Source organism: Pyrus communis, chromosome 12 (genome assembly GCF_963583255.1).
Source record: "Pyrus communis chromosome 12, drPyrComm1.1, whole genome shotgun sequence".
In the NCBI taxonomy this organism is placed as follows: Eukaryota; Viridiplantae; Streptophyta; class Magnoliopsida; order Rosales; family Rosaceae; genus Pyrus; species Pyrus communis.
Window position 1 is genome coordinate 21426999 of NC_084814.1, and position 27609 is coordinate 21454607.

General features: G+C 39.9%; 3 protein-coding genes, 2 long non-coding RNA genes and 1 pseudogene across 5 annotated transcripts; 1 reads left to right on the forward strand and 5 right to left on the reverse strand.

Moving 5' to 3' along the window:
* Nucleotides 1-736: 736 nt before the first annotated feature.
* On the reverse strand, nt 737-2461 carry LOC137709861 (uncharacterized). The gene is made up of 3 exons (XR_011064942.1): nt 2303-2461; nt 1731-1793; nt 737-1047 (listed from the first exon to the last, which is right to left on the reverse strand). It is a non-coding gene; the product is annotated as an uncharacterized lncRNA (long non-coding RNA).
* Nucleotides 2462-6045: 3584 nt separating this feature from the next.
* Nucleotides 6046-8175, reverse strand: LOC137709862 (uncharacterized). The gene is made up of 3 exons (XR_011064943.1): nt 8016-8175; nt 7444-7506; nt 6046-6760 (listed from the first exon to the last, which is right to left on the reverse strand). It is a non-coding gene; the product is annotated as an uncharacterized lncRNA (long non-coding RNA).
* Nucleotides 8176-10378: 2203 nt separating this feature from the next.
* LOC137710167 (cytochrome P450 736A117-like) lies at nt 10379-13251 on the reverse strand (annotated as a pseudogene).
* A 704-nt stretch (nt 13252-13955) lies between these two features.
* On the forward strand, nt 13956-14579 carry LOC137710168 (uncharacterized). Its single transcript, XM_068449116.1, has one exon. It carries the CDS (start codon nt 13956-13958, stop codon nt 14577-14579), a length of 624 nt encoding a protein of 207 aa, XP_068305217.1.
* Nucleotides 14580-22241: 7662 nt separating this feature from the next.
* On the reverse strand, nt 22242-24545 carry LOC137710981 (cytochrome P450 736A117-like). The gene is made up of 2 exons (XM_068450164.1): nt 23283-24545; nt 22242-23006 (listed from the first exon to the last, which is right to left on the reverse strand). Exons 1-2 carry the CDS (start codon nt 24273-24275, stop codon nt 22395-22397), a joined length of 1605 nt encoding a protein of 534 aa, XP_068306265.1. The 5' UTR covers nt 24276-24545; the 3' UTR covers nt 22242-22394.
* Nucleotides 24546-24822: 277 nt separating this feature from the next.
* LOC137711285 (cytochrome P450 736A117-like) lies at nt 24823-27002 on the reverse strand. Its single transcript, XM_068450517.1, has 2 exons — nt 25973-27002; nt 24823-25683 (listed from the first exon to the last, which is right to left on the reverse strand). The coding sequence occupies exons 1-2, from the start codon at nt 26891-26893 to the stop codon at nt 25075-25077; spliced, it is 1530 nt and encodes a 509-aa protein (XP_068306618.1). The 5' UTR covers nt 26894-27002; the 3' UTR covers nt 24823-25074.
* Between the last annotated feature and the right edge of the window lie 607 nt (nt 27003-27609).

The window sequence follows — 27609 nt, forward strand, 5'->3', positions numbered from 1 at the left end:
CAGAGTTAGTTTTGAAAGGTGCCTTTGTGGGGCCTTAGGTGTAGGCCTTGAGGCTCGCAATCAAAACTAACTGAGTGCTAGGCGTGCCACTGCTATCTCAGTATAGCAGATGTAGAACAAGTGTGTTTTAAGTCGATTATTTGCGCCCCAAGTTACTCAGACTTCTTGTTATCAAAGGATTGTCGTGGATGGGTTAAGTTCACATTAAGTTCTTTTTCTTGCCTTGTAAACAAGGACTTTTAGTTCATAGTCTTGTATGTTCGAATGAAGTGAATCCAGATCCCCTTTAAGCCATTTAGTCGTTTGCTTGGTTCTTGATTGATTTTAATGATATCATATCCATTAAACTAACCATATCCAGATGCAAATGAGACTCTTAAAGTAGGAAAACAGGTGAATATGACTTGAATACATATTGGAGAATGCGTTACCCAAATTTAGAGAACAAAAAAAGAGCTTCAGGCAAGATTTCACTTTGTCTGTCAAGGTTGAACTTCTTGCAGTCACTTCTCTTTGTGATTATAGGGGTTTGTATGCTAGAAAGTGATGGATGGTAAACAAGTTTACACAAGGGAATCGATACTATGCCACTGAAGGAGATAGCAGAGCTTTTAAACTAGAGAGACAGATAGCTTGTCCTAAAAACGACTGAATCTAGGTTGATTTCAGCTTTTGGATGCAAATCTGGCTTGAGAGCAGAGTTTATATGTTTGTTTGTTTGATTGGTTGAATGTCATTGTGACACGCCCCGACCCCGATATTCCCCGAATACCAGGATAGGCACGTGCTGGCCGACACCCGAGGGTGACGAAAGCCATTTATTGAGTGCAAATGCTGAAAACAAGGGATAAATAAGGCTTATAAATATAAAAGAATAATGAATATGCAAATAAGGACCGTGTTCAGAGCACACCTCTAATCTAGAACACTAAAAGAAAATAATATAAAATTGAATGAAACAAAGGAGTGGGTCCTACACCGAGAGGACTCGAAGATGCCGATGCGGAAGTGCCTGGACGTCGGGATTGTATGCCTCGATTCTAAGTCCTGAAGGGGGCGCAAAACAAACATGAGTGGACCAAGTTGATATATATAATAAAATAGTTATCAACATACTAACCCCCAGTTTTTATGAAAACACAAGTATAATGAGAAACATAGGTTTTCCGAAATCTAGCATGTCGTGCAATGTCTCAAATCATCATTCTCATAAACAATAATAATCACTAGTGAATGTCCAATATAACACTTCAGGCCCTTTGCCAGCTCCCCGTCTCTGAGCACACAGTCAGAGGAAAATGCACTTCAGGCCCCTTGCCGGCTCCCCGTCTCTGAGCAGACAGTCAGAGGAAAACACACTCCAGGCCCTATGCCAACACCAAACCGTCGCCCGGGACGGACCGGATCTATCCCTTCGTCCCGTAGCGGAAAGGACCACTAGGTAAGTATAAAACCAGTGAACATACATATCTTGAAAATCAACTTCATAGTATAAAGTCATCCATCATCTATACTATAAAGAAGTGTTCTAAACATGTTCTAAATATCATATCGTCATCCATCAGATATTCTATAAGAACATGGGTTATAGGAAAAATAGTAATACTTCAAACTAGCCTTAGTAAGCATGTTATCTCAAAACGTTTCATAAAACATAATCGTAAAATCATGCTTTTCTATGTATGCAATTCTACCATTAAAACATGCATTTTTAGAAGGGGTCCACTCACAGTACTTTGCCTTCGAAAAGCCACGCCATCTAGCGAAGAAGGAAACGCCACAGATAATCGCCCCTAAGCACATAAACGGTACATTTAGTCAAACTCTACTCAAACGATTGAATTTGGGAAAACGGACATAGGAAACGGGTTCAGAACGTCGAAATTAGCCTAGAAGGGGTCCCACACGAAAATCCAAAAAGTCAACGGTCAAAGTCAACGTTGACCGGTCAAAGTCAAAGTCAAAGTCAACGGGTCACGGGTCAACGGGTCACGGGTTTGGGCTTTAGGGTTTTGGGTTAGGGTAATTGGGTTTGGGTTAAAAGGAAAGTGGGTTTGGGTTAAAAGGAAAGTGGGTTTGGGTTTGAAACCTCATGGCCCAAAGGCCTAATAAAAAAAAGGGTAATGGGTTTGGGCTTGGCAGGAAAGGCCCAAAGGCCTTGGGTGTTCGCCGGATTCCAAGGAGGGAGAAGGCCGGACTTCGGCCGGAGATTTCCCAAGCTCCGTTGGAGCTCAAAACTCAACCAAAACATGTCATTCAATATACCAAATTGAAGCCCCGAAGGTAAGGAATCGAAATATACCCTTGGTTCCCGTCATCGTGGTCGGAGTTGGCCGGAAAACAGCCTGGAAGCCACGGGTGTCCGCCGGAACTGGGTAAGATTCAAATGAGTATAACTTCTTCAATACTCAATGAAATTAGATGAAACAAAAAGGAAAGTTGTAGTACTCAGCGAGACGAAGAGATTGATACCTTGCACGCCGGCCAACTCGCCGTGGTTTGGCCGAAAATCTCCTCGAAAGGGACGGTTCTCGCCGGAAAAATGGGAAATGTCTTCGAGGTGATTTCTTCGTGGTTTGACGTCTAAAACACAGCCACGGGGTTAGAAAAGAGTTATAGGTGTGGGCATGGGTGTGTGTGTGTGTGTTCTTGTCGGAGGAAGGAGCACCGAGAGGAGGGGAAAGGAGAGAGAGCACGGGAAGAGAGAGTGAGGGAGAAGAGAGAGACTTTTCAGAAAAAGAAAAGAAAAGGGAGAGGGAACGGGGGACAAAACAGGGGGTGGGCCCCTTGGGCTCACCAATTAAGGTTCAAAAACAATTTTAAAAAGGAAGGTATCTCCCAAACTTAGTGAAAATACAAAAATACCCATTTTCTTACATAAAACCCGGGACGGGTTCTTACAATCTACCCCCCTTAAAAGAATTTCGTCCCGAAATTTAAAATCACAACTTAAACCAAAATGCTCGAAAATAGGAAGAAGAATATATGTATAAAGAGAATTCAAGTCAGAGTGGGTGCATCAAAGAGAATATGCCACACCGTCGCGAGCGGGTTGCCAAATCCTCTATCATGCCTCCAAACTCTTACTTTCTTCCCCATCAGTGTAAAAGTAGAAACATACTTTAATAAGATAATAAGTCCAAAACATATATAGACGTAAGTTCAAAAATAAGTACGCAAAATACTATAGCGTTAAAATAGTCAAAATAGATATGTACTAACATATAGGTCGAAAACTCACGCTTAACTTAAACTGAAAATAGAAATACTTCCCCCAAAACGTTTGTAACGTCGAAAACAAATAATTAAAGAAAATGAAGTTAAAATACTTACTGAAAATCAAAACTGAAACTCAAAGCTGAAAAAAAATGAGAGTGGGTCTCGCCTAAGCATACGAACGTCACGTACTCCGAGAAAAGATGCGTCTCTAGGTCAAGTCCTAACAATAGCAAATCTGTGCCAACTGCTAAAGACGAATCTTCCTACCCACTTGCTTAACGAATCCAACGAATAAGTTTTCAATACCACAGTCGGCCGCCCGTGATATCGATCACACATTTGTTGTCTCGATAAGCAAGCGATAATTTGCTGAGGGTGCACAATTTCACGCGTCGAAAATTCAATCTTTCGAATACCAGTTCACAATACTCCTCTGCTAACCAGTATTGCCTGTAGAACTTTCGTACCATGCCGCAAAAAATGGCGTACTCAAACCGAACAAAACAGAAACTGTCGTCATAAAACTCTATCCAGTATCAAGCATACTATCATCCTCAGTTCTTCCAAATGTGACCAACTACTCCAGTGTTTTGCCAACAAATAACCCATTTGAAAACTGTACCTTGGAATTCAAAGGAAGTGGCTATCATGTTAATAGTAGACCCAAAAGCTTGAGCCAAGCAAGCAGAAAACGAGAAGTCACATTTCCCAACAAGCAGTATCTCTTGGGAATCATTGTAGTGCTCAAACCACCTCTCCAATTTTGCTTAGTTGCAGATTTCTAGTGAAACCAGGTCAACGTTGATGGAAAGAAGGACATCTCAAGTGATAAACCGAAAAATAAATGAGAGTACACACCTTTCGAGAGAAGTGTAAAGATTTTCTGATTCTCACCTCGACCGCGCTGAGGTGCCAACCCAGAGTACACTAAACAGATCTGCTAGAAGTGTTTCAATAACCACGTACTCACAACAACAGAGTCTTGAAGCGAAACAATGAAAAGATGAGTTGAGACGGCACATAACATTGGAAAAGAACCGACGTGATGCCTATGAATTATAGTAAGATGGTGATACAATCCGCTGACCTTCTGTACTCAAACCTTCATCCAACTCTTACTAAAAGATCGCACAAACATCACGCTCACGTGCTCACAAACCGAAGAATCCTAATGCCAAAGTAGTGGAAAGCTACGTTGAGGCGAACACATCACATCATCGAAAAGGTCTACCAAAGTACGATATGATGGTTATGAATTGTAGCAAGATAATGAATGGTGACCATTCAATTCAGCGTGAAGATAATGATGCAATCTGCTGCTTACCTGCACCACAATCTTCACCAACCTCCTACCACAAGACGACTCCAACTTCACACCCACGTGGAACTCTTTCTGGTAAGTAGGGTAAGCTTGTGAAAAGATTATGCTCCCAACATTTCTGTCTGAAAAGATAAGAATTGGGCGCATACTTCCACCGAATTGATCGATCGTGAATTCGTCACTGATTGAGCGAGAAACCATGTAAAGAAGGCTAAAAGAACACTCAAGAATTTGAGGATCAAAACAAGTTTATTAAAACTAAAGTACAAGATATCTGGATGAGAGAGAAATCATGCCAAGAACAAACGAGCGAAAGAAGGTAAAGATGCAGAAATAGAAATCACTTTTTATGATTATTTGGTTAATCAACACTGTAAGGTTGACTGGTTCCTTAGCCCAAAAGGAAATAGGTATAAGCTCGAGAATAGTCAAGAACTATTAATAAGATTAGACGAGGTCAAAGACATTTCGAAATTCACAACACGTTATAAGCTGTATCAAAGTTCAAAAATTAAACATAGAACCTCTAAACCAACAGAATGACGAAGAAGAAATATACAAAGCAGTCTGTGTAAGCATGCAGTGACACGATTGGCTAACTTAAAGTGATGCCCTTGAGCAAACCAAAGTTCAATGAGTCCAGAGAAGTTCAAAGTAAAGCTCGATCTTCGTACAATGATGAATATGGTAATCTCAAGCCATTACATTGAAAAATTACAAAGCTGAACAGTTAGTGGATAAGGGCACTGGTCAGTTGGGCTACACGCAAGAGGCTAAGTTCACCTCCACCGAAAGTATGTGGACAAGGTGCTAGGACTTACCATCTAGTGCCAAATCCAGGTGAAGTTCAAGAAGTCTGTTTATCCAAACAAGTATGGATCTTCATCAACCAAATCCAGCTACAACAACAAAAAGAATTGCAACTCCTTTTGGAAAATTGGTGGGAATAACGTCTGCTACCGAAGAGTCACTTAAGAAATTAACTAATTTAAATGAAGTCAACGCCCGAAGAATTTGGTATAGAGCTAACAGTCAAAGGTTAAGGAGCTTGACTTCGCCGTTGAGGTAAGCAAGAAGGTTACTGATAGAACAATCATCGAAGATTCATTCTATCGGTTCACACGAGTTTCTTCAATGGTAATGAGCCTGAGAACATTGATTTGCTCTCGTCAACTACCACTTACTAATCGTCATCACCACTAGCGCTTACTTGCTTTCTCAAACACGCACTTCGAATATTTCAAGTAGTTGCCACTACAATATGACTCTGCCCGCCATTCCTAGGGAACACATGTTGCAGAGTGATGTCATCATTTCAGGGTTCTAGTTGATCTCAACCAACTCGTACCGTTAAGATTTTTCCGTTTCTCGATATTTCGATGTAGAGCCGACTCTGCCCGCCATTCCTAGGGAACGCATGTCGCAGAGTGGCATCGCCATTTCGTATCTACAGCTGGTCTCAACCAGACTTCCTTAAACTGAGATTTCTAGAACACGTCGCTTCCAAGTAACACTAACTGTGCCCGCCATTCCCTGAGAATGCACGTCGTAAAGTACAAAACCGCTTCATATCTTCCAAATTCAACTCACTTAGGGTTTTTCCATTTCTCAACACTCCTAGGTAGATCCAATTATGTCCGAAATTCCCAGGGAATGCACGATGTAGAGTATCGATCCGATGTCGAAAGTCATCCAACAATCCACTTCATCACCACTGAGGCACAATCCCGACACGAATTCTTGTATTTCAACCAGAAGGTGAAAATTCAAACAGAGAAAGGTTTGCACAACTATGCCAAGTGACACCAAATTCGAAAGTCGTGACATCCAAATGATGTCATGACAGACACACTACTACAGTAACAGAAAGTCCTAAGTATGCTCTGAACAAAACCACGCTCTGATACCAATCTGACACGCCCCGACCCCGATATTCCCCGAATACCAGGATAGGCACGTGCTGGCCGACACCCGAGGGTGACGAAAGCCATTTATTGAGTGCAAATGCTGAAAACAAGGGATAAATAAGGCTTATAAATATAAAAGAATAATGAATATGCAAATAAGGACCGTGTTCAGAGCACACCTCTAATCTAGAACACTAAAAGAAAATAATATAAAATTGAATGAAACAAAGGAGTGGGTCCTACACCGAGAGGACTCGAAGATGCCGATGCGGAAGTGCCTGGACGTCGGGATTGTATGCCTCGATTCTAAGTCCTGAAGGGGGCGCAAAACAAACATGAGTGGACCAAGTTGATATATATAATAAAATAGTTATCAACATACTAACCCCCAGTTTTTATGAAAACACAAGTATAATGAGAAACATAGGTTTTCCGAAATCTAGCATGTCGTGCAATGTCTCAAATCATCATTCTCATAAACAATAATAATCACTAGTGAATGTCCAATATAACACTTCAGGCCCTTTGCCAGCTCCCCGTCTCTGAGCACACAGTCAGAGGAAAATGCACTTCAGGCCCCTTGCCGGCTCCCCGTCTCTGAGCAGACAGTCAGAGGAAAACACACTCCAGGCCCTATGCCAACACCAAACCGTCGCCCGGGACGGACCGGATCTATCCCTTCGTCCCGTAGCGGAAAGGACCACTAGGTAAGTATAAAACCAGTGAACATACATATCTTGAAAATCAACTTCATAGTATAAAGTCATCCATCATCTATACTATAAAGAAGTGTTCTAAACATGTTCTAAATATCATATCGTCATCCATCAGATATTCTATAAGAACATGGGTTATAGGAAAAATAGTAATACTTCAAACTAGCCTTAGTAAGCATGTTATCTCAAAACGTTTCATAAAACATAATCGTAAAATCATGCTTTTCTATGTATGCAATTCTACCATTAAAACATGCATTTTTAGAAGGGGTCCACTCACAGTACTTTGCCTTCGAAAAGCCACGCCATCTAGCGAAGAAGGAAACGCCACAGATAATCGCCCCTAAGCACATAAACGGTACATTTAGTCAAACTCTACTCAAACGATTGAATTTGGGAAAACGGACATAGGAAACGGGTTCAGAACGTCGAAATTAGCCCAGAAGGGGTCCCACACGAAAATCCATAAAATTAACGGTCAAAGTCAACGTTGACCGGTCAAAGTCAAAGTCAAAGTCAACGGGTCACGGGTCAACGGGTCACGGGTTTGGGCTTTAGGGTTTTGGGTTAGGGTAATTGGGTTTGGGTTAAAAGGAAAGTGGGTTTGGGTTAAAAGGAAAGTGGGTTTGGGTTTGAAACCTCATGGCCCAAAGGCCTAATAAAAAAAAGGGTAATGGGTTTGGGCTTGGCAGGAAAGGCCCAAAGGCCTTGGGTGTTCGCCGGATTCCAAGGAGGGAGAAGGCCGGACTTCGGCCGGAGATTTCCCAAGCTCCGTTGGAGCTCAAAACTCAACCAAAACATGTCATTCAATATACCAAATTGAAGCCCCGAAGGTAAGGAATCGAAATATACCCTTGGTTCCCGTCATCGTGGTCGGAGTTGGCCGGAAAACAGCCTGGAAGCCACGGGTGTCCGCCGGAACTGGGTAAGATTCAAATGAGTATAACTTCTTCAATACTCAATGAAATTAGATGAAACAAAAAGGAAAGTTGTAGTACTCAGCGAGACGAAGAGATTGATACCTTGCACGCCGGCCAACTCGCCGTGGTTTGGCCGAAAATCTCCTCGAAAGGGACGGTTCTCGCCGGAAAAATGGGAAATGTCTTCGAGGTGATTTCTTCGTGGTTTGACGTCTAAAACACAGCCACGGGGTTAGAAAAGAGTTATAGGTGTGGGCATGGGTGTGTGTGTGTGTGTTCTTGTCGGAGGAAGGAGCACCGAGAGGAGGGGAAAGGAGAGAGAGCACGGGAAGAGAGAGTGAGGGAGAAGAGAGAGACTTTTCAGAAAAAGAAAAGAAAAGGGAGAGGGAACGGGGGACAAAACAGGGGGTGGGCCCCTTGGGCTCACCAATTAAGGTTCAAAAACAATTTTAAAAAGGAAGGTATCTCCCAAACTTAGTGAAAATACAAAAATACCCATTTTCTTACATAAAACCCGGGACGGGTTCTTACACATTGTCTCTGAGGCCTCTTGCTGCTTTGATAGGCCAATTAGCCCGACTGCTGCAACTTTGTTCTTGCCTGAAAGCATCTAAAGGGTAGTCATCAGCTTTTTACTTTTATTGCCACTAAAAAGTGTTTTTTGGCTGATTGTGAGTTAGTCTCCATCACTTGTCATTAAATCATAGGTACATGGTCTATGCATTAATGGGGAGGCGCCAATTTGTCTCTGGACCTGGTGCTAGGCTTCAGGCAAGTTTTCTTTTAATTGGCATCTCTGGGCTTTCTCATATTTGCAGCCCAATGTTCAAATATTAACCCAAACAAGATGAGCCACTGAGCCAGCAAAATTTGTTGGACAGTTATGCCTAGTAAAACACGTTCTAGTCTAGTACTAGTTTTTTCTCTTCTTTTTCTCTCATAGCGGTTTTTTGGCCTAGCAATGTATTTGTCCTGTGAATTCTGCTATAAGTAATTTTCTTTTATCAATCATTATATATTGCGCAGAACTTGAATAACTTCTTACGCATGCCGTGGCAAGCGGGGAATCATCTTGTTCTTTCTTCCATTTACTTTAGGAGTCTGCTTCTGAGATATAGGCAAAAGGCAATGCGTGAGTCTTCTTGTCTCACCGAAACCGCGGTCTGGCAACGACATTCCGATTGGCTATCCTGTGCATTGTGATACCAAAAATTTCTTCCAGGTCCAAATCTTTAGCTGTATACCTGGAGGAAGCTCCCAATCCAAGCTATGCAGAAGTTGAGCTGGAGCAAGCTCAAAGGTTGCTGTTCTGAACGTAATACAGCAAGCATATCTTGGTCAGATTGGTGGTGCCAGGATAAGACTCTGCAACCCGACAAACCAGACGAGCAATGCGTGAGTCTGCTTCTGAGATATAGGCAAAAGGCAATGCGTGAGTCTTCTCGTCTCACGGAAACCGCAGTCTGGTAACGACATTCCGATTGGCTATCCTGTGCATTGTGATACCAAAAATTTCTTCCAGGTCCAAATCTTTAGCTGTATACCCGGAGGAAGCTCCCAATCCAAGCTATGCAGAAGTTGAGCTGGAGCAAGCTCAAAGGTTGCTGTTCTGAACGTAATACAGCAAGCATATCTTGGTCAGATTGGTGGTGCCAGGATAAGACTCTGCAACCCGACAAACCAGACGAGCAACTTCTTCTCTAACATGGCCATACTTCTCTGCCAATCCGCAAAGAGATAGGTGAGGGGTTTTTTCCCAGCTGGTGAAGGTTACCAACGACAGGTAGCTTTGGAGGGCTTGGTGGAAGTTTGAGTTTTCTTTTCCGTCACTTATCCTCAAAGATAAACTTGAGCAACAATATGAGGAAACTGAATGCAAGAAGCAAAGAGTGTTCCTTTAGCAATTGAAGTAGAGCCATTGGAAACCAAAATTCAGTGCATCGGAGTTTCTGGTATGGCACCCCTAGTTGTCGTAATCAATTTCAATATACTGAGATTTGGTTTCGGTGGCACCTACTAGTCGTCAATCGGCAAGGAAGCCACCTCAATTACTTTGTACCATTCAGATTTTCCACCTTGTTTTACTAACAGAAATATGCCAGGCAAATCCTCATCTTCTTTTCTGGTTGGCCGTGTAGTAACGGATGATGATACACGCTGTGGTCCCAAAAATAAGTGAGAGATAGAGAAACATGCAGAACTATTATCGAGCTCCACAGAAAGAAACTCGAGGATCATTACCCTTATGGAATACTAATACGGAAACAAAGTATTCAACATTTATCGGTAGTGCAAGATTTGAACGATTCAACGTTCATCGATATATAGCCACATCAGAATAAATACATTTGGTTCTGTCTGTAAAATTCAACATCATGACAAATTAATAAAGCAATATGATAATGCTCTTATAGTCCATTAATTGTCCTTTCTGGTTTTCTACTTTTGACAGTTGGTGCACAGGACAATCTCGAGGTCGATCAGGCCCAGGACAATCTCGATGTCTTGCTTCCATTTCTTGAAATTTCCTCCACTTAAAGGCTCAATCGAAGAGAAATTCATGGCTGCAGAAGACATCTAATTATTGTTAGTAACTAACCAATGCATGTTTGTACCACACTTATGAGCAAGAGGTACAGACTGCCATTAAAGGATAATCTTTTCATACTCATATCTCAGGCCTTTGGACAAGAGTTTATGCTGAACAAAGACACCATGCGTGATTTAAATATCTTGCCTGCTCATACATACTTTCTTTTGAGAAAAATGTGGACGTTGCATGAATCTCATCACCAGAGAATGACATATATAATTTAAACAACTTAAATAATGCAAAAAGTGCATGATGATATTAATTTAAAATTGCAGAACTCATCATACAGAAAAAATTAAACACAAACATATTGGTTCCAGGTCTTTTTAGTGTGCTCTGATACCAAATGTTGGAATAAATCAAATATTTTCGAACACATCATAGTTTTTAATTACATAGATGAAGATAACCTGCAGAAGACATGGTCGTGTTTCAAAGAGACTCTTCTACTCACTAGAGATCTGAATATTCTTATGGTGATAGTCCCAAATCGAAGAAGAAATTCTCTGTGAGCAGGGAATCCTTTTTATAGAGTTAGTGTTCCCCAACTTCCATCTATCGTGGAACATGGTTATTCCACCGTTGCCTCTAATTCCATCGTGCATGTAGTGGACCTGATACGTGCTTCAAACCGCAAGCACTATGGATGAAGCTCCTCAATTATGGGCTATGGTTTTTCCACGTATTTAAAAAACCCCAACTGACTTATAATTTCAAATATGTTGACTCATTATTATCAATACTAGTTGAGTCCAATAAGGATTCCTACAATCAAAACTTGCGTCTTGGCTCCAATGTTGTAACCACTTATTTCCACGTCTTGGGTCGACACCCTGGGCACTAGTAATGGAACTGGTGGATGTAAGCGAAGAGTCTCCTTAATCACCGCTTTCAGGTAGTGCATTTCTACCAAATCATCCTCTGTTATGTGTGCTCCATTACCGACTATTCCTCGTACCTCAGTCTGTAATTTGTCCAGGACCCTTGGGTGCCTTAAAAGCTCAGTCATGCCCACTCTAGGGCTGTATATGTTGTATCAGTGCCAACAGCAAACATATCCTACATGAATGATTTATGTTGATTAAGATATTAACCTCTGACATACATATATATATATATATATATATATATATAAACCTCTAACATAATATATATAATTATATATATAAGAGAGAGAGATACAGAGTTACCAGGATGAGAGCCCTTATAGTAACTGTATCAATCGGGAAACCAGTCAAGTTTCCTTTCTGAATCCCAAGCAAAACGTCCACAAAATCCTTTTGCTCATCATCTCCACTCTTTGAACTATAGTTCATGTGTTCTTGAATAACTCCGTCTATAAAGTCATCCCGCTGCTTAGCCACCTTGTCCAACTTTGCTTTGAACCGTTGACATGACTCAACCAAGAAAGCCATGGAACATAGTCCCCGAAATCGATAGTCCCCACTAACTCTCCAAACTCCCCCAAAAGCTGCTTAAACGTCCTCTCACCATCTCTGCCACTGTACTTCCTCCCCAGAGCCACTCTACATACCACGTCATTAGTAAGCCGCACAAACATTTCACTTAAATTCAAAACTGATGATGATGATTGCTCTATGTGGCTGATCATGGATTTGGTTTCCTCTTCCCTCACCGGGCAAAAAGAGCGAACCCTTTTGTTGCTCAAAAGATTTAGGACACATACACTTTTCACCTGCCTCCAGTATTCTCCATAAGGAGCAAATGCAACATCGTTGCAGTTGTAGAAGAGTTTCTCAGCGCTGGTGGACTTGGGTCGGTCAGAAAATGTGAGATCATGGGTTTTCATGATCTCGCGGGCAGCCTCAGATGAAGAGACTACAAGGACCGGGACACGTCCAAAGTGGAGAAGCATGAGAGGGCCATGGCGTTGAGATAAGGCGTGAAGTGAGCGATGAGGGTGGAACCCTAGTTGATGAAAGTTGCCGATGATAGGGAGCTTTGATGGCGAAGGGGGTGAGGGGGATTTGTTGGTGGTTGACGCGGAGTTGTGCCATCTGTGTAGGAGGATGAGGAATGGCCAACAGTGTGATGGTCGAAGGTAGCAAAAACAAGGAGGTTTTATCCATCACTCTAGCAATATTAGCAAAAGAAAATGTGTGCGCATCTCCTTCTGTGAAGCTTGTTTAAATAAACATCTTCATGCACCAATGTATCATAAAAAATGAAACCACCGCCCGGAAATCGGTGATTGCAACATATGACGTCCTAAAACTTTTATAAAAATTTTGTCTTAAATAGGCCATGTGTCTGCATTTTCTGCTTCATATGTTGGAGGTGTCTACATTTTCTGCTTAACATGTTGCAGTTTCCATTACAAATTAGAAGCCACATAAAATTGAAGTTTCTACTTTGCGTTAGATATGTTAGCTGGGGTCCCGTTTGGTGTAATGGATTGGATTGAAACAAATAGGTCACTATTTTCATGGTTTGTTAAAGGAAAGAAAAACAAAAATTAAGCCAACTTGTGGGTAGGAGATGGATTAATAAAAAATACTTACCTATTCAATTCTTCGTAAAATGGAAGGGTGAGAAAGGTGAAGGTTTCTTTCATGTCTACTCCGTCTGCAATCCCTTCCAAATAAGAAAATAAAAATCATTTTTCTCTACCCTTAATGCACGTGGAATTTTAAAAGTTATCTATCTTAATCCAATCCTTGATACCTGACCAATTCTAGATATATACGAGGATGCACAAAATTTGCCATGGAGAACCATACCAGTTGATTCCCCTAACCATATTATAGTCAACCATTGCAAAGGTGATGACTTTCTCTTTCTTTCCTTGTTTTTAATTTTTTTTAATGTTCATGATATTTCTCTAGAGAGAGCGAGAGAGAGAGAGAGAGAGAGAGAGAGGAACATATAGGTGTAGCCCCACCCTGCACCCTAATAACTAACAAAGAAGTGGGAAACAAGGATCAAACTCAGAATCACTTATAAAGAAGGTCCGGTAAAAAACGATCAACAATGTATATTAGCATGTAGTGTTTAATAGTTTAACTTACAAGTATTTGTAGTTTTATTTTGATGAATAAACAAATCAGGATAAATATGATGATTGATGGCCAGTCCATTGACTCGCATCCAAGTGATGAAAATTGTATTTGGATCTCATCCGGATTCAAATTATGGAGGTTTTATGGATCTCATCCAAGAAATTCATTTGTAATACAAACGGCTTCTCCCTACTCTTCTCTGTCTGCCACTATCTATTTCTCTATATGGTATCTTTTTCGTGAAGTTTCACATGATCCAATGGAGATGGTTCACTTGGTAAGGAAGCAACTATTGGAATTTAAAGTCTACACCTCTGCGGCAAATAAAGAATCTGGGGGGAATGGGGCCGTGGGTGGGGCTGTGTTTGATGGGCAGCCTGTACGCTGGAAGCGGCCAGTTTTTTGGGTGATGAAGGTCAACTGTGATGGTGCATGGTGTGCTAAGACATGCAAAGGTGGTTATGGATGGATTATGCGGGATTTTGCTGGGTTGTTGCAAGTGGCTGGGGGAGAGGGTGGACTGTTTTTCAATACGGCGGCAATGGCGGAAGCTGCAGCTATTCGTGCGGCTTTATTGGTTTGTTTGGAGTTGGGTTATGTGGATGTGGAGATTGAGTCGGATTCTCAGGTGATAATTACAATGCTTAATGGGAAATATGGGGTGGATGCGACTTTGGAATGCTATATTCATGATATTGGTCAGTTAGTATCTCAATTACAAGGGGTGAGGTTTGGGTTTGTCAAGTGGAAAGGAAATGCCGCTGTGCATGTTGTAGCCTCATATGTTGCCTCACATGAAGGTGTCTTCCATTGGAATACTATTGGTCCGGAGTTTGTATTTAATGTTCTTGCTAAAGATGTAAACATTCCAATCCAAATTTAATAAAGTTTGCTATTTGACAAAAATAAATAAATAAATAAATAATCGGAGATAAATTTTTGTATTACTATCCTAATTGATTGTAGATACTGAAGGTGAACGCCTCTAATGTCATTCCATCTTTCTTTCTTCCTCCTATTTCTACCATACACCATTAATTCAGACTATTTCAGTCGATCCTTATGTGTTCAATCTTCAAATGAGGTTTAATTTGCTCAGTTTTTTTTGTTCTTTCAATATATATAGTGTACATGATGCTAACATCTATTTTATTCGCACTTTTGTTGGTTATGATCGTTGTAGCTATTGAATTGCTCCTCTATTTTTTTAAGCAAAAAAAAGCCATTAATAGTACAAGTATCTTTCTTTTTGTACAAACTATGAGTACGTGTAATTGTATGTTGGTTATATGAGTGTGTTTGATAAATGACCTTCGATTTGTATATTTATAAGAATAAATCGTAGTAATTGTTCCTTAACTTTAATTAAATTGGAGTAATGGTTCCTCAACTAAAAATTCATTACCATTGGTCTCTCAACTTATCAAAATGTGTAACTATAGTCTTTTTCATTAATTTCGTCAAAATTTTGTCAAAATAAGTTATGTTAGAATAACCATTTATATAATAAGGATCCATCAACACATCAAAGTGTGTAATTATGGTCATTTTCGTCAGCTACGTCAAAAATGTTGTCAAAACGAGTTATGTTGAAAGGATCATTACTACAATTGGGTTAAAGTTAAGGGATCATTTCTCTAGTTGAATTAAACTTGAGGGATCAATGGTAATGAATTTTTAGTTAAGGGACCATAACTACACATTTTGATGAGTTGAGAGACCAATTGTAATGGATTTTTAGTTAAGGGATCATTGCTCCAATTGAGTTAAAATTAAGAGATCATAGCTACAATTTACTCTATTTATAACTGACTAGATGGGTACTTTTTTTATGGATTAGGATTCTCTCATTTCCTCTTTCTATTTCCTTTCATCCCCTCCTCTCACATTCTTTATTTTGTTTTTCTCTTTCTATAAAAATTAATATAAGATGTTGACACGATTTAACCGTAACCATTCAAATAAGAGGAGAGAAAAAGAAAAAGAAAAAAAGAGATGAGAGAATCGTATTCCCTTTTTTATATATGAAGACATGCATTTGGTTTCAAATATACCAATGAGCTTCAGCTACGTTTAATTTAACCAAAAAAAAAAAACCTATAATATTAGTATGTTTGTGTATATGTATTATCTTTGATTTTAAACGTACAAACACCGTTTAAGGTTTGTTTTTTTTTTTTTTTTGAGCAAACGATATATCTACACTAAGGAAGTAGGGGAATGGCTAAACATCATACTGATCCAGCAATAATGTAATTTAAATTCGTATTTGAGAATCAAAACTTAAAAAATGATAAATGTTTAATAAAAATTTACAGGGGTCAGGTTGCCCAACCACCCCACCACTAGCAGCACACGCGTCAACTTGTAGGTTATAGAAAATCCATGATATTTTGTGTTTTGCCTAAATCAGAATTCCACATCCATGGCTGGCTAGATATCTAAGAACACAGAGTTGAATCCTAAAGCTGTTGATGGGAACGAAATGTTTCAAAGTCTAATTGCTGTTTCTCAGAAGGCTGCTGGTTTTTTTTTTTTTTTTTTTGGCAAACCAGAAGACTGCTTGTTTAGGCCTTATACAGAATTGCTATCTTCCTCTGCCAATGAGAGTGCTTATGTTTTCCTACCTGTTCAGCAATCATCTGCCGAATATGATTTAAAATTCGGTTGGATAGTACCGAACTATTTGCATATCTCCTTTTTACACTAGTCGCGAGGCGAATAAAATCTGAAATTAGATAACATTATCATCTACGTGTGTGCACATAACCTTCACCAACTAGAAACGAAAAATTAACGACAATTTTTGCTACTTTGCATAGTCAGAGCAAAGTTGGATCCACATACAAGTTAGAGGACTCAATTCTTTTTAGCAACACGTCAGTTCAAAGAAATTTGGTAAACATCGGCAAAATCTTCCTGGTTCACCATAGTCAAGCTCCGGCCTGCAGATTCTGTCAGCTAAAGAAACAAACACTAATTTTAAATTTGTCTTCTTCAAGAGATTAGTTAGCTAGTCCACTAGAGAGATTAGTTAGCTAGTCCACTAGCTAGTGTGCATGGTTCACCATAGTCGAGCTCCGGCCTGCAGATTCTTGTCAGCTAAAGAAACAAACACTAATTTTAAAATTTTCTTTCACTTTCTGCAAGAGATTAGTTAGCTACTCCACCTGTTTTAATCTTCTTGGGGAGAAAACAAAACAAAATTTGGAGCTGGAGTATGTTTGCAAACAGTCACGATCTTGTGTCTCCCTAACTGCGCTTATGTTATGGAACTTTAGAGCACATAAACGCCCTCCATGGCAGTTTCAAACGCCCAACCTTCCAAACTATAAGTGGAAAGTATATAAAAGGGTTTATCTGAAGATCCAAGTAGTGCTAATCCCGTAGTTTGATGAACTGAAAACTATTCGAAGGTGTACGTGGTTACACCGATCCATGTGAACTCGTACCTTTCACGGCAGTTCAGGTAGTACATACCTTTGGTTCTAATTCGAGAACAAACACATAACACAAGATAAACTCGGGTTAAGGGATGTTCAGAAACTCCTCTTGATTAGGGTTTGACTCTTTCCTCCATCAGTTGGCATCTAAAGCTTACGAGAAGAAAGCTAAAGAATGTCGCTAATATGAAGTTAAGGTACTATTCTCTCCATATCACCAATTACTTTTACGAAGAGGATCTTAAGGATCTTTCAATCACATTCGTTCATCGTATATTGTGCGGTACTGACCGTACAATATATGATGAACGAATATAATTGAAGGATCTCCGGAATCCTCAGGATCCAGCAAAGATCCTCTCTCTTACTTTTATGGTGAACCATCAATTTCTTTCATTTCCTATCTACAAGTTTAAGCACAATTAACTGAGTAAAATATATGGCAATGATTTCTTCTTCTTTATTTTTTGTTTTTTAACTTATCTTTCTTTGACTTAATTTTGGAGTAAGAGAAATGCTAACAAGAATTTTTCAAAAGTTGAATTTTCTGTCGTCTCATATTTTTGGAACAACGGGGGATCCTCTATCCCCTCTCCTTTTTTGTCTTGCTGAAGATGTTTTTAGTCGAAGTCTAGTAGATCTTGTAAATTCTGGAAAGGTTAAACCCATTTCTTCTCCTCGGGGAGTGACTACTCCTTCTCATATTCTCTATGCGGATGACATAATGGTTTTTTGCAAAGGCGACAAGCACAGCCTTATGAACCTTATGCATTTAATTGAAGAATATGGTGTGAATTCTAGTCAATGTATTAGTAAAGGTAAATCTCGTATTTATATTGGGAAATCGGCTTCTGCGCGTCGATTGCATATTTTATCCTGGCTCAATGTCTCTGAAGGTGAGCTTCCATTTACTTATTTAGGGGTTCCTATTTTTAAAGGCAAACCTAAGAGGGCATATTTTCAAGCATTAGCAGATAAAATACGTTCTCGTCTTTCTCAATGGCAAGGTCGCTCTCTCTCAATGGCTGGTCGAGTTACTTTGGTCAAGTCAATTGTGGTAAGCATGTTGTCTCATACTTTCTCGGTTTATTCTTGGCCACCTACGATATTAAAACATGTTCGTAGTTGGAATTGAAATTTCATTTGGACTGGATGTGCTGATTCTTGGGGATTTGCTATTGTGGCATGGAAAAAATGTTGTGTTCCCTTAAATGAAGGAGGTCTTGGCATTCGTAATTTTTCAGCTTTAAATAAGGCATTTTTATTGAAAAAGTTTTGGGATATTTTTGTAACATCCCACATCGCCCAGGGGAGTTTATATGTATATTCCCATCCCTACCTAGCACGAGACCTTTTGGGAGCTCACTGGCTTCGGGTTCCGTTGGAACTCCGAAGTTAAGCGAGAAGGGGGCTAGAGCAATCCCATGATGGGTGACCCACTAGGAAGTTGCTCGTGAGTTCCCAAAAACAAAACCGTGAGGGAATGGTAAGCCCAAAGCGGACAATATCGTGGTACGGTGGTGGAGCGGGCCCGAGAAGTGATCTACCTCGGGCCGGGATGTGACAATTTGGTATCAGAGCCTAACCCTGGTCGCGTGTGTGCCGACGAGGACGTCGGGCCCCTAAGGGGGTGGATTGTAACATCCCACATCACCCAGGGGAGTTTATATGTATATTCTCATCCCTACCTAGCTCGAGGCCTTTTGGGAGCTCACTAGCTTCGGGTTCCGTTGGAACTCCGAAGTTAAGCGATAAGGGGGTTAGAGCAATCCCATGACGGGTGACCCACTGGGAAGTTGCTCGTGAGTTCCCAAAAACAAAACCGTGAGGGAATGGTAAGCCCAAAGCGGACAATATCGTGCTACGGTGGTGGAGCGGGCCCGGGAAGTGATCTACCCCGGGCCGGGATGTGACATTTTGGTTACCTCATCTATGGCTTCACGGTTTTTTCAAGGTTGGTTTTTTAATTGTCTTGGACAACTGTCTTCTACATACAAGAGTTCCTCCATTTGGCCTGGTTTACGTCCTCTTTTTTCAGATATTTTTCATGGATCAAAATGGGTGATAGGTAATGGTCAAAATATTAATTTTTGGCATGCGAGATGGTTAGATTTTCCAATAGTTGATAGGCTTGGTATGCCACCAAATTTATGTAAGGCTTTTCAAGCTAAAGTTTCTGATTTTATTGTGGATGGTTGTTGGATTCCCCCACCTACTCTACATTCATCGCTAGTGCCCATTTGGGATGATATTTCTTCTATTGGGCTTCCTTCAAAGAATGGGATTGATGACAAAATAGTTTGGTTGTCTGCTTCAAATGGTGACCTTTTTTTTGTCTTTGGCTTATGATTTTAAACATAATAAACAACCAGTGGTTCAATGGGATCAATGGGTTTGGCAATCTTGCTTTCGCCCTCGTAATTCGGTTACATTGTGGAAGTATTTACATGGTAAGATGTTAATTGATGATCTCTTGCAGCAAAGAGGTTTTGCTATAACATTTATGTGCTCTCTTTATTGTGAAGGTATGGAAACTACTTCACATATTTTCTTTGAGTGCTCTTTTGCATGTAAAATTTGGTCTTCTGCTTTGGAATTATTCAGAGTTCAATATTTATTTCAAGATATTTTTAGCTTTTTCCATTATCCTTTACAACAAGGTTTTGGTACCCAAGTGCAACTGCTTTGGTGGGGTATGATTGGAGTTGGTTTTTATTCTATTTGGCATGCTCGCAACGCTGTTCGTTTTCATAAGGAGGTTGTTTCCATCAATTATGTTGTAAGGTCTATTAAATGTCAACTCCTTGAAATTGATTTTCTCAATTCCGGCTGTATGAAGAATTATGTGGAAAAGCTTTGCATTCTTCATTCTATTAGTGTTCGTGGACGTCCTGCTAAGGCTCCAAAAATTATTGAGGTGTTGTGGCGTCCGCCTTCTCAGTCTTGGATCAAAGTGAATACTGATGGTGTTGCAAAAGGTTCCCCTGGTGTGGCTGCATTTGGTGGTATCTTTCGAGATTTTACGGGTAATTCTCTTGGTTGTTTTGCGAGTTCAATAGGCTTGACCACTTCTTTGGATGCCGAACTACATGCTGTTATTCATGCTGTATCTTTAGCTTGGGATAAAGGTTGGCATTCCTTATGGATTGAATGTGACTCCTCACTGGTTGTTCATCTTCTCTCTTCATCCTCACCTTCCTTGACATCTATCCCATGCAGGCTTTTGGTCAGTTGGCATAACTGTCGAGTTTTAATATCCTCCATGCAGGTTCAAATTTCTCATATTTTTAGAGAGGGTAATCAAGTTACTAATTGTTTAGCCAATTATGGTGTTGAGCACCCTGGTGTCCATTGGTGGGATTCATGCCCTCCTTGTGATGCAGATACTTATTCTCAGAACCTTTCTAAGCCTCTTTGTTATAAGTTTTGCTAAAAGAGGTTTTCAATTGTTGTTATGAATTATTTAATAGTCTGGGTTTAGCCTCATGTCCCCCCCCTGACATATTGTATTTTTCTTGTTTATCAATAAATTCTCCTTAAGATCTCTTCCCATGATAGCAATGCTGGAGTGGGACGGAATTTGTGGCCAAATTAAAAAAAAAAAAAAAAATATATATTTTTGGTACAACGATTTATAATGTTAGCATAAAAATTAATATTAAATTATGAAGTACTAGAAAATTCTATTTTAAAATAGTCTTTTTAGCATTTCTCCTGCATTAAATGAAATCAAAGCCTATCCCTTGTCTAAATTAAGTACCTTCCTTACTCTAGATTTTTCCCTTAGGTACCGTTTGGTACGTGGGACGGGACGGAACAAAGTGGGATAAGGCGTTCCGTCCCACGTTTGGTGCACCTAAAACGGGTGGAACGAGCTATTCCACGGGACGAGTTTTGGGTGAATTTTCGTTCCACCTCACCTCCCTGGAACGACTCGTTCCACATCCGTGGAACACAAAATTATAACCTATCCGTCTCCTTCTTCTTCCTCCTTGTTTCCATCAGAGGGCATCTTTGCTCCCGCTCCATTCCTTTCCGTCCTGTCCCGTCCCGTCTGCATACCAAACGATACCTTAGATACCGCAGCTGTCTTTTTTGAATGGTACAGCTATGGAATAGACAAATGATTTGATCAATTGTTTGATACAGGCTATAGCCTATATAGAAACAAAAGGATGAGGATCCTTTCCAGATTTTTTTTATGAAAATTCTAAGAATTCTTAAATTTTGGCCATTTATAATACCTTGTACGATCTGTTTTATTTATATTTAATTTTAAATAAATAAATTTAAAATAATTTATGATCATAAAATGTACGATAAACAGTTGAAAATCCTCACAACTTGGATCTGGGATCCAAATCTGAAACAAAATACACAGGTACATTTATGATATAAGCTATAGCCTAAATCTAAGAGGTATGAGACTGAGAGATTCCAGTTTGAAACTTTCTTTCAACATTGTTGAAAAGAGAAAGATGTTTTTTGATATGGGTACAAAGTAACTAAAAATTGAACTTATTTCAAAAGTTAAAAATCACTGAAAATTAAACTTATTTCAAAAATGATCTATAAAATTGGACCTATTTAAAATTTTCAAAAGAAATACCAATCAACCAACAGCTTTCGGTGGTTTAGATTTTTAGTTTGACTGTCTAAAAATTTAGGAAAGGTGATACCATTATTGTTACTGCAGGTACCCCACAATCTTCTGAACTTAGACTTCCATTGAAAGCGCTCAAAACCTAACCCTACGGTCCCTACCCAGATTATCTTCCACAATCTTCTGAATTTCTCTCTCTTAGACTTTTCAACAAAACGCGCCGCCATGGACGATGAATAACGAATCAGGATTGTCTTGGTGAGGGTTATAAAGATCTGTAAATTATATATACGATCAGAAATTATGTTAAATATTTTTATTTAAAATTAAATACAAATAGTGATTGATAAAAATTAATCCCATAATGTACAATAAATAAATACAATCTACGAATTTTCAGAATCCTTATCAAAAAATCCAGAGAGGATCCTGTTGGAGGGATAACAGACCCTTGAAGGAAATACCATGAATTAAAAAATTCCCAACACAACACATAAAATTCACACTCATGATAATGGCACGCATGTTGTGCTATGCTAGTTTGGCAGCGACGGGCAGAGCGAACATAATAGGTGACGATAGAAGGCTTAGAGCCTTAGACATAAAATACAAAGGCCAATACACGTACATTAGAGGATAAGGCCTCTATCTTTCAACATAAATATGGAATAGCAACAGCTCTGAGAGGATATTTTCTGTGTACTGTTATACCCGTAGATTCAGTCGTATCTAAATCCTCCCCACTTGCTCCACCAGGCAACTCCCAGTCGAACTTGTGCACGATATTTGCCAAGGCAATCTCATTAACAGTCATGCCAAACTGAATTCCAGGACAGACCCTCCTACCAGCACCAAATGGAATTAACCGAAAGTCATTCCCTTTATAATCTACCTCACTATTCAAGAACCTTTCTGGCTCGAACTCCTCTGGATTTTCATATAGTTTGGGATCTCTTCCAATTTGCCATGCATTGACCATAACGTGTGTCTTGGCTTTAATTTTGTATCCACCTATTTCCGCATCTTGGGTCGCAATCCTGGGCAACAGTAGTGGAACTGGTGGATGTAAGCGAAGAGTCTCCGTTATCACCGCCTTCAAGTAGTGCATTTCAATCGAATCATCTTCTGTTATGAGTTCTTCCTTTCGGACTATTTCACGTACCTCATTCTGCAACTTTTTCATGACCCTAGGATGCCTTAAAAGCTCGGTCATTGCCCACTCTAGGACTGTAGATGCTGTATGAGTGCCAGCAGTAAACATATCCTGCAACAGGTTATATTATTAATTAAAGTATTACAAATACATATTATTACATGGAGGGAGAATTGTAGTCAGTTTTAACGGAAAAATAGCAGTGGGAAGCACGACAACGTATCCGATTTGATTTACTTCTTAACTTATAACAGTATACAATGCTAATGTGGTTTATATATCACTGAAGTTCTTGTTTTTCAGCTATCTAATATCTTATATATGTACTAATCAGTCTGTTAAATAACTTTCTAACAGAAACACAGGGAGAGAGAGAGAGATGATTACCAAGATGAGAGCTTTTATAGTAACTCTATCAATAGAAAAACCAGGCAAGTTTTCTTTCTGAATTGCAAGCAAAACATCGACAAAATCCGCTTGGTCATCGTCTCCAGTCTTTGGACTCTGATCCATATGCTCTTGGACCACTTTATCTAAAAAGTCATCAAACTTCTTAGCCACCTTGTCGAACTTGGCTTCCAAACCGTTGACACTGCTCAACCAAGAAAGCCATGGGATATAGTCCCCAATTTTAGTAGTTCCCAATAACTCAAAGAACTCCCGCAAAAGTCCCTCAAACTTCATCCCACCTTCACCACTGTACTTCCTCCCCAGAGCCACTCTAGATATAACATCATTGGAAAGCCTCAGAAACATTTCGCTTAAATTCAAAACTGATGGTGATGATTTCATTATGTCGCTGATCATGGATTTGGTTTCCTCTTCTCTCACAAAGCGAAAAGAGCGAACCCTTTTGTTGCTCAAAAGATGTATGACACATATACTTTTCACCTTCCTCCAATACTCACCATAAGGAGCAGATGCAACGTCTTTACAGTTGTAGAGAAGCTTCTCAAAGTTGGTGGACCTGGGTCGATCAGAAAATGTGTGGTCATGGGTTTTCATGATCTCCTGAGCTGCCTGAGCCGAAGAGACAACAAGGACCGGGACACGTCCGAAGTGAAGAAGCATGAGAGGGCCATGGCGTTGAGATAATTTTTGCAGTGAGCGATGAGGGTCCAAGCCTATTTGGTGAAAGTTTCCGATGATAGGGAGCTTCGGTGGAGAAGGTGGTGATGAGGTTTTGTTGGTGGTTGTGGTGGAGGAGTACCATCTGTATATGAGGATGATGAAAATGGCCAGCATTGTGAAGGCCAAAGGTTGCAGAAAGGAGGAGGTTTCATTCTCCAGCATCATAGTCCTATTTGGGAGAAGAAAATTTATGGCCCGTAGTGTGGGTGTGTTTGCGGCGCTTGTGTATTTATATAAGGTATAGGTCATCCATGATTTCACAAGCTTACATATATATCAAAGAGTGCCGATGTACTAACTCGCTAGTAACTTAAATGCCGCAGTAATCACTCATCTAGATCTACTTTAAAATATTTTTCATGATTTATGAGTGATGACAAATAGACGAACATAATGTAGTCAATAAACAATGAAATATTCACAACATTAACTAAAGGGCTAAACGATTTCCGATTTGAGTGAACTTGTACAAGAATGATTTACGAATGATTACCTAAAAACTCAATGGTTTGGATCATTGGATATATTCTGGAGCTGGACCAACCAAGTACATTATTAGAGCAATTTGGAGCCACATAAGAGTTGGTGGACTCAATGAGTTTGTTTCTTTTGTTTATCTTCCAGCATGTGGACTTAAAGAAATTCTCAGACAGTATAAAGGTCTTACCAGTCCCACCATACTCGGAGGTGCCTTTTCTTTCTTGTCCGCTCAGTGAAACGGACACACGATTTTTAACTTGTTCTCTTTTTTCTTCAGAGGATGTGTTTGGTCGACTAGTTAAATTTTCTTGTGGAGAAAGACAAGAAACTTTTGAAGTGCTTTAGGAAAGTAGAGCGTTTAACTTTTGACTTTGAAGTTTAGTAGCTCGATGGAGTTGCAAGAAAAAACAAAATCCAATCTAACACCAAGTTCTATTGACAAACGTTTTATATGAGGATGACAATCTAATTTCGTACAAGATTATTCCTACAAATGAATATAAACATTTTAGATACTTTAACCATGTAAATCTTCACATGAACACAAAATGGAAAAATAAAAGTTCCACTAGAACCTTGGTATTGCCATAACTACAAGGGGAGCTTTTCGATGGATGACAAGACCGGTGCATTCTACCATGCTTAAATCTTTTGCTCTTGCTCCGTCGGGCAATGTCCAGTCAAATTTGTGCACAAGATTTGCTAACACAATCTCATTGGTGGCCATGGCAAACAAGGATCCAGGGCAACCCCTTCTTCCAGCTCCAAATGGGATTAATTCGAAGTCATTCCCTTTGAAATCCACCGAAGAATTCAGAAACCTATCTGGTTTAAACTCCCCTGGTTCATCCCACAATGAGGGGTCTCTTCCAATTGTCCAAGCATTGATTATGACCATTGTTCTTGCTGCTACGTCATAGCCCCTTATTTTAGTTGCTTGGGTTGATTCACGAGGAACTAGTAACGGTATTGGAGGATACAACCGAAGTGTCTCTTTGATCACGGCTTTTAAGTAGGGAGTTTTATCTAAATCACTTTCTGTTATGTCTGGTTTTCCAGTAGCAATTCCCATCAACTCATTTTGCAGTTTTTCCAACACTCTTGGATGCCTTATTAGTTCGGTCATTGCCCACTCTAGAACCGTGTAGCTAGTATCAGTTCCGCCACCAAAAATATCCTGCAAGAAACAAGAAAAAGACCTTAGTTCACCCAAAATCAATTTGCAATGGATGGAGAGGTAGATTTTTCACAGGAAGAGATTTTTGCACTCCCCTTTTGTTCCCGTGCACTCTCCCCTTTTTTCTAGCCTTTTTATTACAACAACGGAGAATCAAGGGACAAAAACAAGGTGATAAGTGCAGAAGGAGAAAAAATAGAGTATAAAGTTATGATACAAGTTCTTAAACAATTGAAGTTATGGAGGTTTCTTGCTAGCTAGGAGTTGTGGAGACAGAAAAGAGACTTACCAAGATGATACCTTTGATGCTATCTCTATCAAAGGAAAAGCCAGCCGTGTTTTGCTTTTGAATTTGGAGCAGGACATCCACAAGATCCTTCTTATCTTCACCTTCAACACTCGAATTATTACCGCAGTTTCCGCCTTTTGTGTCAAGACTACACATATGCTCTTCAACTACAGAATCCAGAAACTCATCAAACTCTCTAGCAACCTTCTCCACTCTTGTGTCTAACCCGTTAACGCGACTAACCCAACCGAGTAGTGGAATAAAATCCCCCACATAAAAACCACCCAACAAGATCATAAACTCCTCAAGCAATTTCTTGAACTTCCTTGCAGCTTCACCTCCACTATACTTTTTCCCGAAAGCCACCCGACAGATCACATCATTAGTAAGTGAAATAAACAATTCACTTAAATTCACAGGCAAAGACGACATTGAAGACTGTTTCACATTCTTAGTCAGCAAGGCTAGTTCTTCTTCTCGTACTGCGCGAAAAGACTGAACCCTTTTGCTTGTTAAAAGCTGCAGCACACAGATGCTTCTCATTTGCCTCCAATACTCACCGTAAGGAGCTGAGGACACACTCTTAGATCCGTAGAGAAGTCTATCGGCAATTGTTGATCTTGGTCTGTTGGCAAAAATGCTGTCATTCGTTTTCATGATCTCACGAGCAGCGTCGGCAGATGAAATGATGAGAACTGGTCTCGCACCAAAATGAAGCACCATGAGCTCGCCATAGCGCTGAGCTAATCGTTGTAGGGATCGGTGAGGGTACGTGCCTAGTTGGTGGAGGTTTCCAAGTATTGGGAGCCTTGGCGGTGAAGGAGGCAAGTGTTTCAGTGAAATTGTAGTGCTCCAAAGCCGTTTGATGATGAAGATTGTGAAAATCAGGAAGGGAAGGACAATTAGAAACAGGTGCAACATAGCTAGTGGTTGCTCACTGACTATGATCTCAATGTCAAATGTTTGATTTTCCTTGTACGTTATTTGGTCGTGCTAATCATATTCATATATAGGTCACGAGGACAACACATTGATGGGGTGGGAGGAGGTGCGGCCGTCTCTGAATTATTATATACTAGTCTCTTGCCACACGTATTTATAATCTTTTTTTTCTGTTGAAATTTTAATGGGAGAGGGGAAATTTGAGTACTACGAAAGCTTCACCTATTGTATCTTCTCCCTCTATATATAGATGAAATTCTAATGAAAGAGAGGCAATTTTTTTTTTTTTTTGTCAACACATTTCCATCACTATGATAAAAGGCACTTAAGAAGGACAATTTGAGTATTATGAAAGCTTCGTCTTTTTTGCCTTCTCCTTTTATATATATAGATTAAGTAAAAAAAAAAAAAAAGGAATAATATAGTGCCGGCCTTCAATGCACAAATATTATTTGGTCACATCCATACGAAACGTATCCGGCCTACTATCTCACACCACCTAATAAGAGTTAATTTGTTAATTAGTGCGTGGTACAGCCACTTGAAAATGTTGTATAAAAAATACAATATGGCTAAAAGTTGGAAATGGAGCCATGTGTGATGGTGATCTTTCGTTGGCACTCGGGGAAATTTTGGCAGCTTGTTCAATTTAGTATAGAAAATTGCAGGCACTGTAAGAGTTCCTTATGTGAGTT

What these genes read in the sequence shown, in the direction of transcription:
- LOC137710168 (XM_068449116.1), top strand. Translation starts at nt 13,956, where the DNA reads ATGGAGATGGTTCACTTGGTAAGGAAGCAACTATTGGAATTTAAAGTC.
- LOC137710981 (XM_068450164.1), bottom strand. Translation starts at nt 24,275, where the DNA reads ATGACCTATACCTTATATAAATACACAAGCGCCGCAAACACACCCACA. An exon ending in CTATAAAAGCTCTCATCTTG is followed by an intron (nt 23,007 to 23,282) that starts GTAATCATCTCT and finishes AACCTGTTGCAG; the next exon opens with GATATGTTTACTGCTGGCAC.
- LOC137711285 (XM_068450517.1), bottom strand. Translation starts at nt 26,893, where the DNA reads ATGTTGCACCTGTTTCTAATTGTCCTTCCCTTCCTGATTTTCACAATC. An exon ending in GCATCAAAGGTATCATCTTG is followed by an intron (nt 25,684 to 25,972) that starts GTAAGTCTCTTT and finishes TGTTTCTTGCAG; the next exon opens with GATATTTTTGGTGGCGGAAC.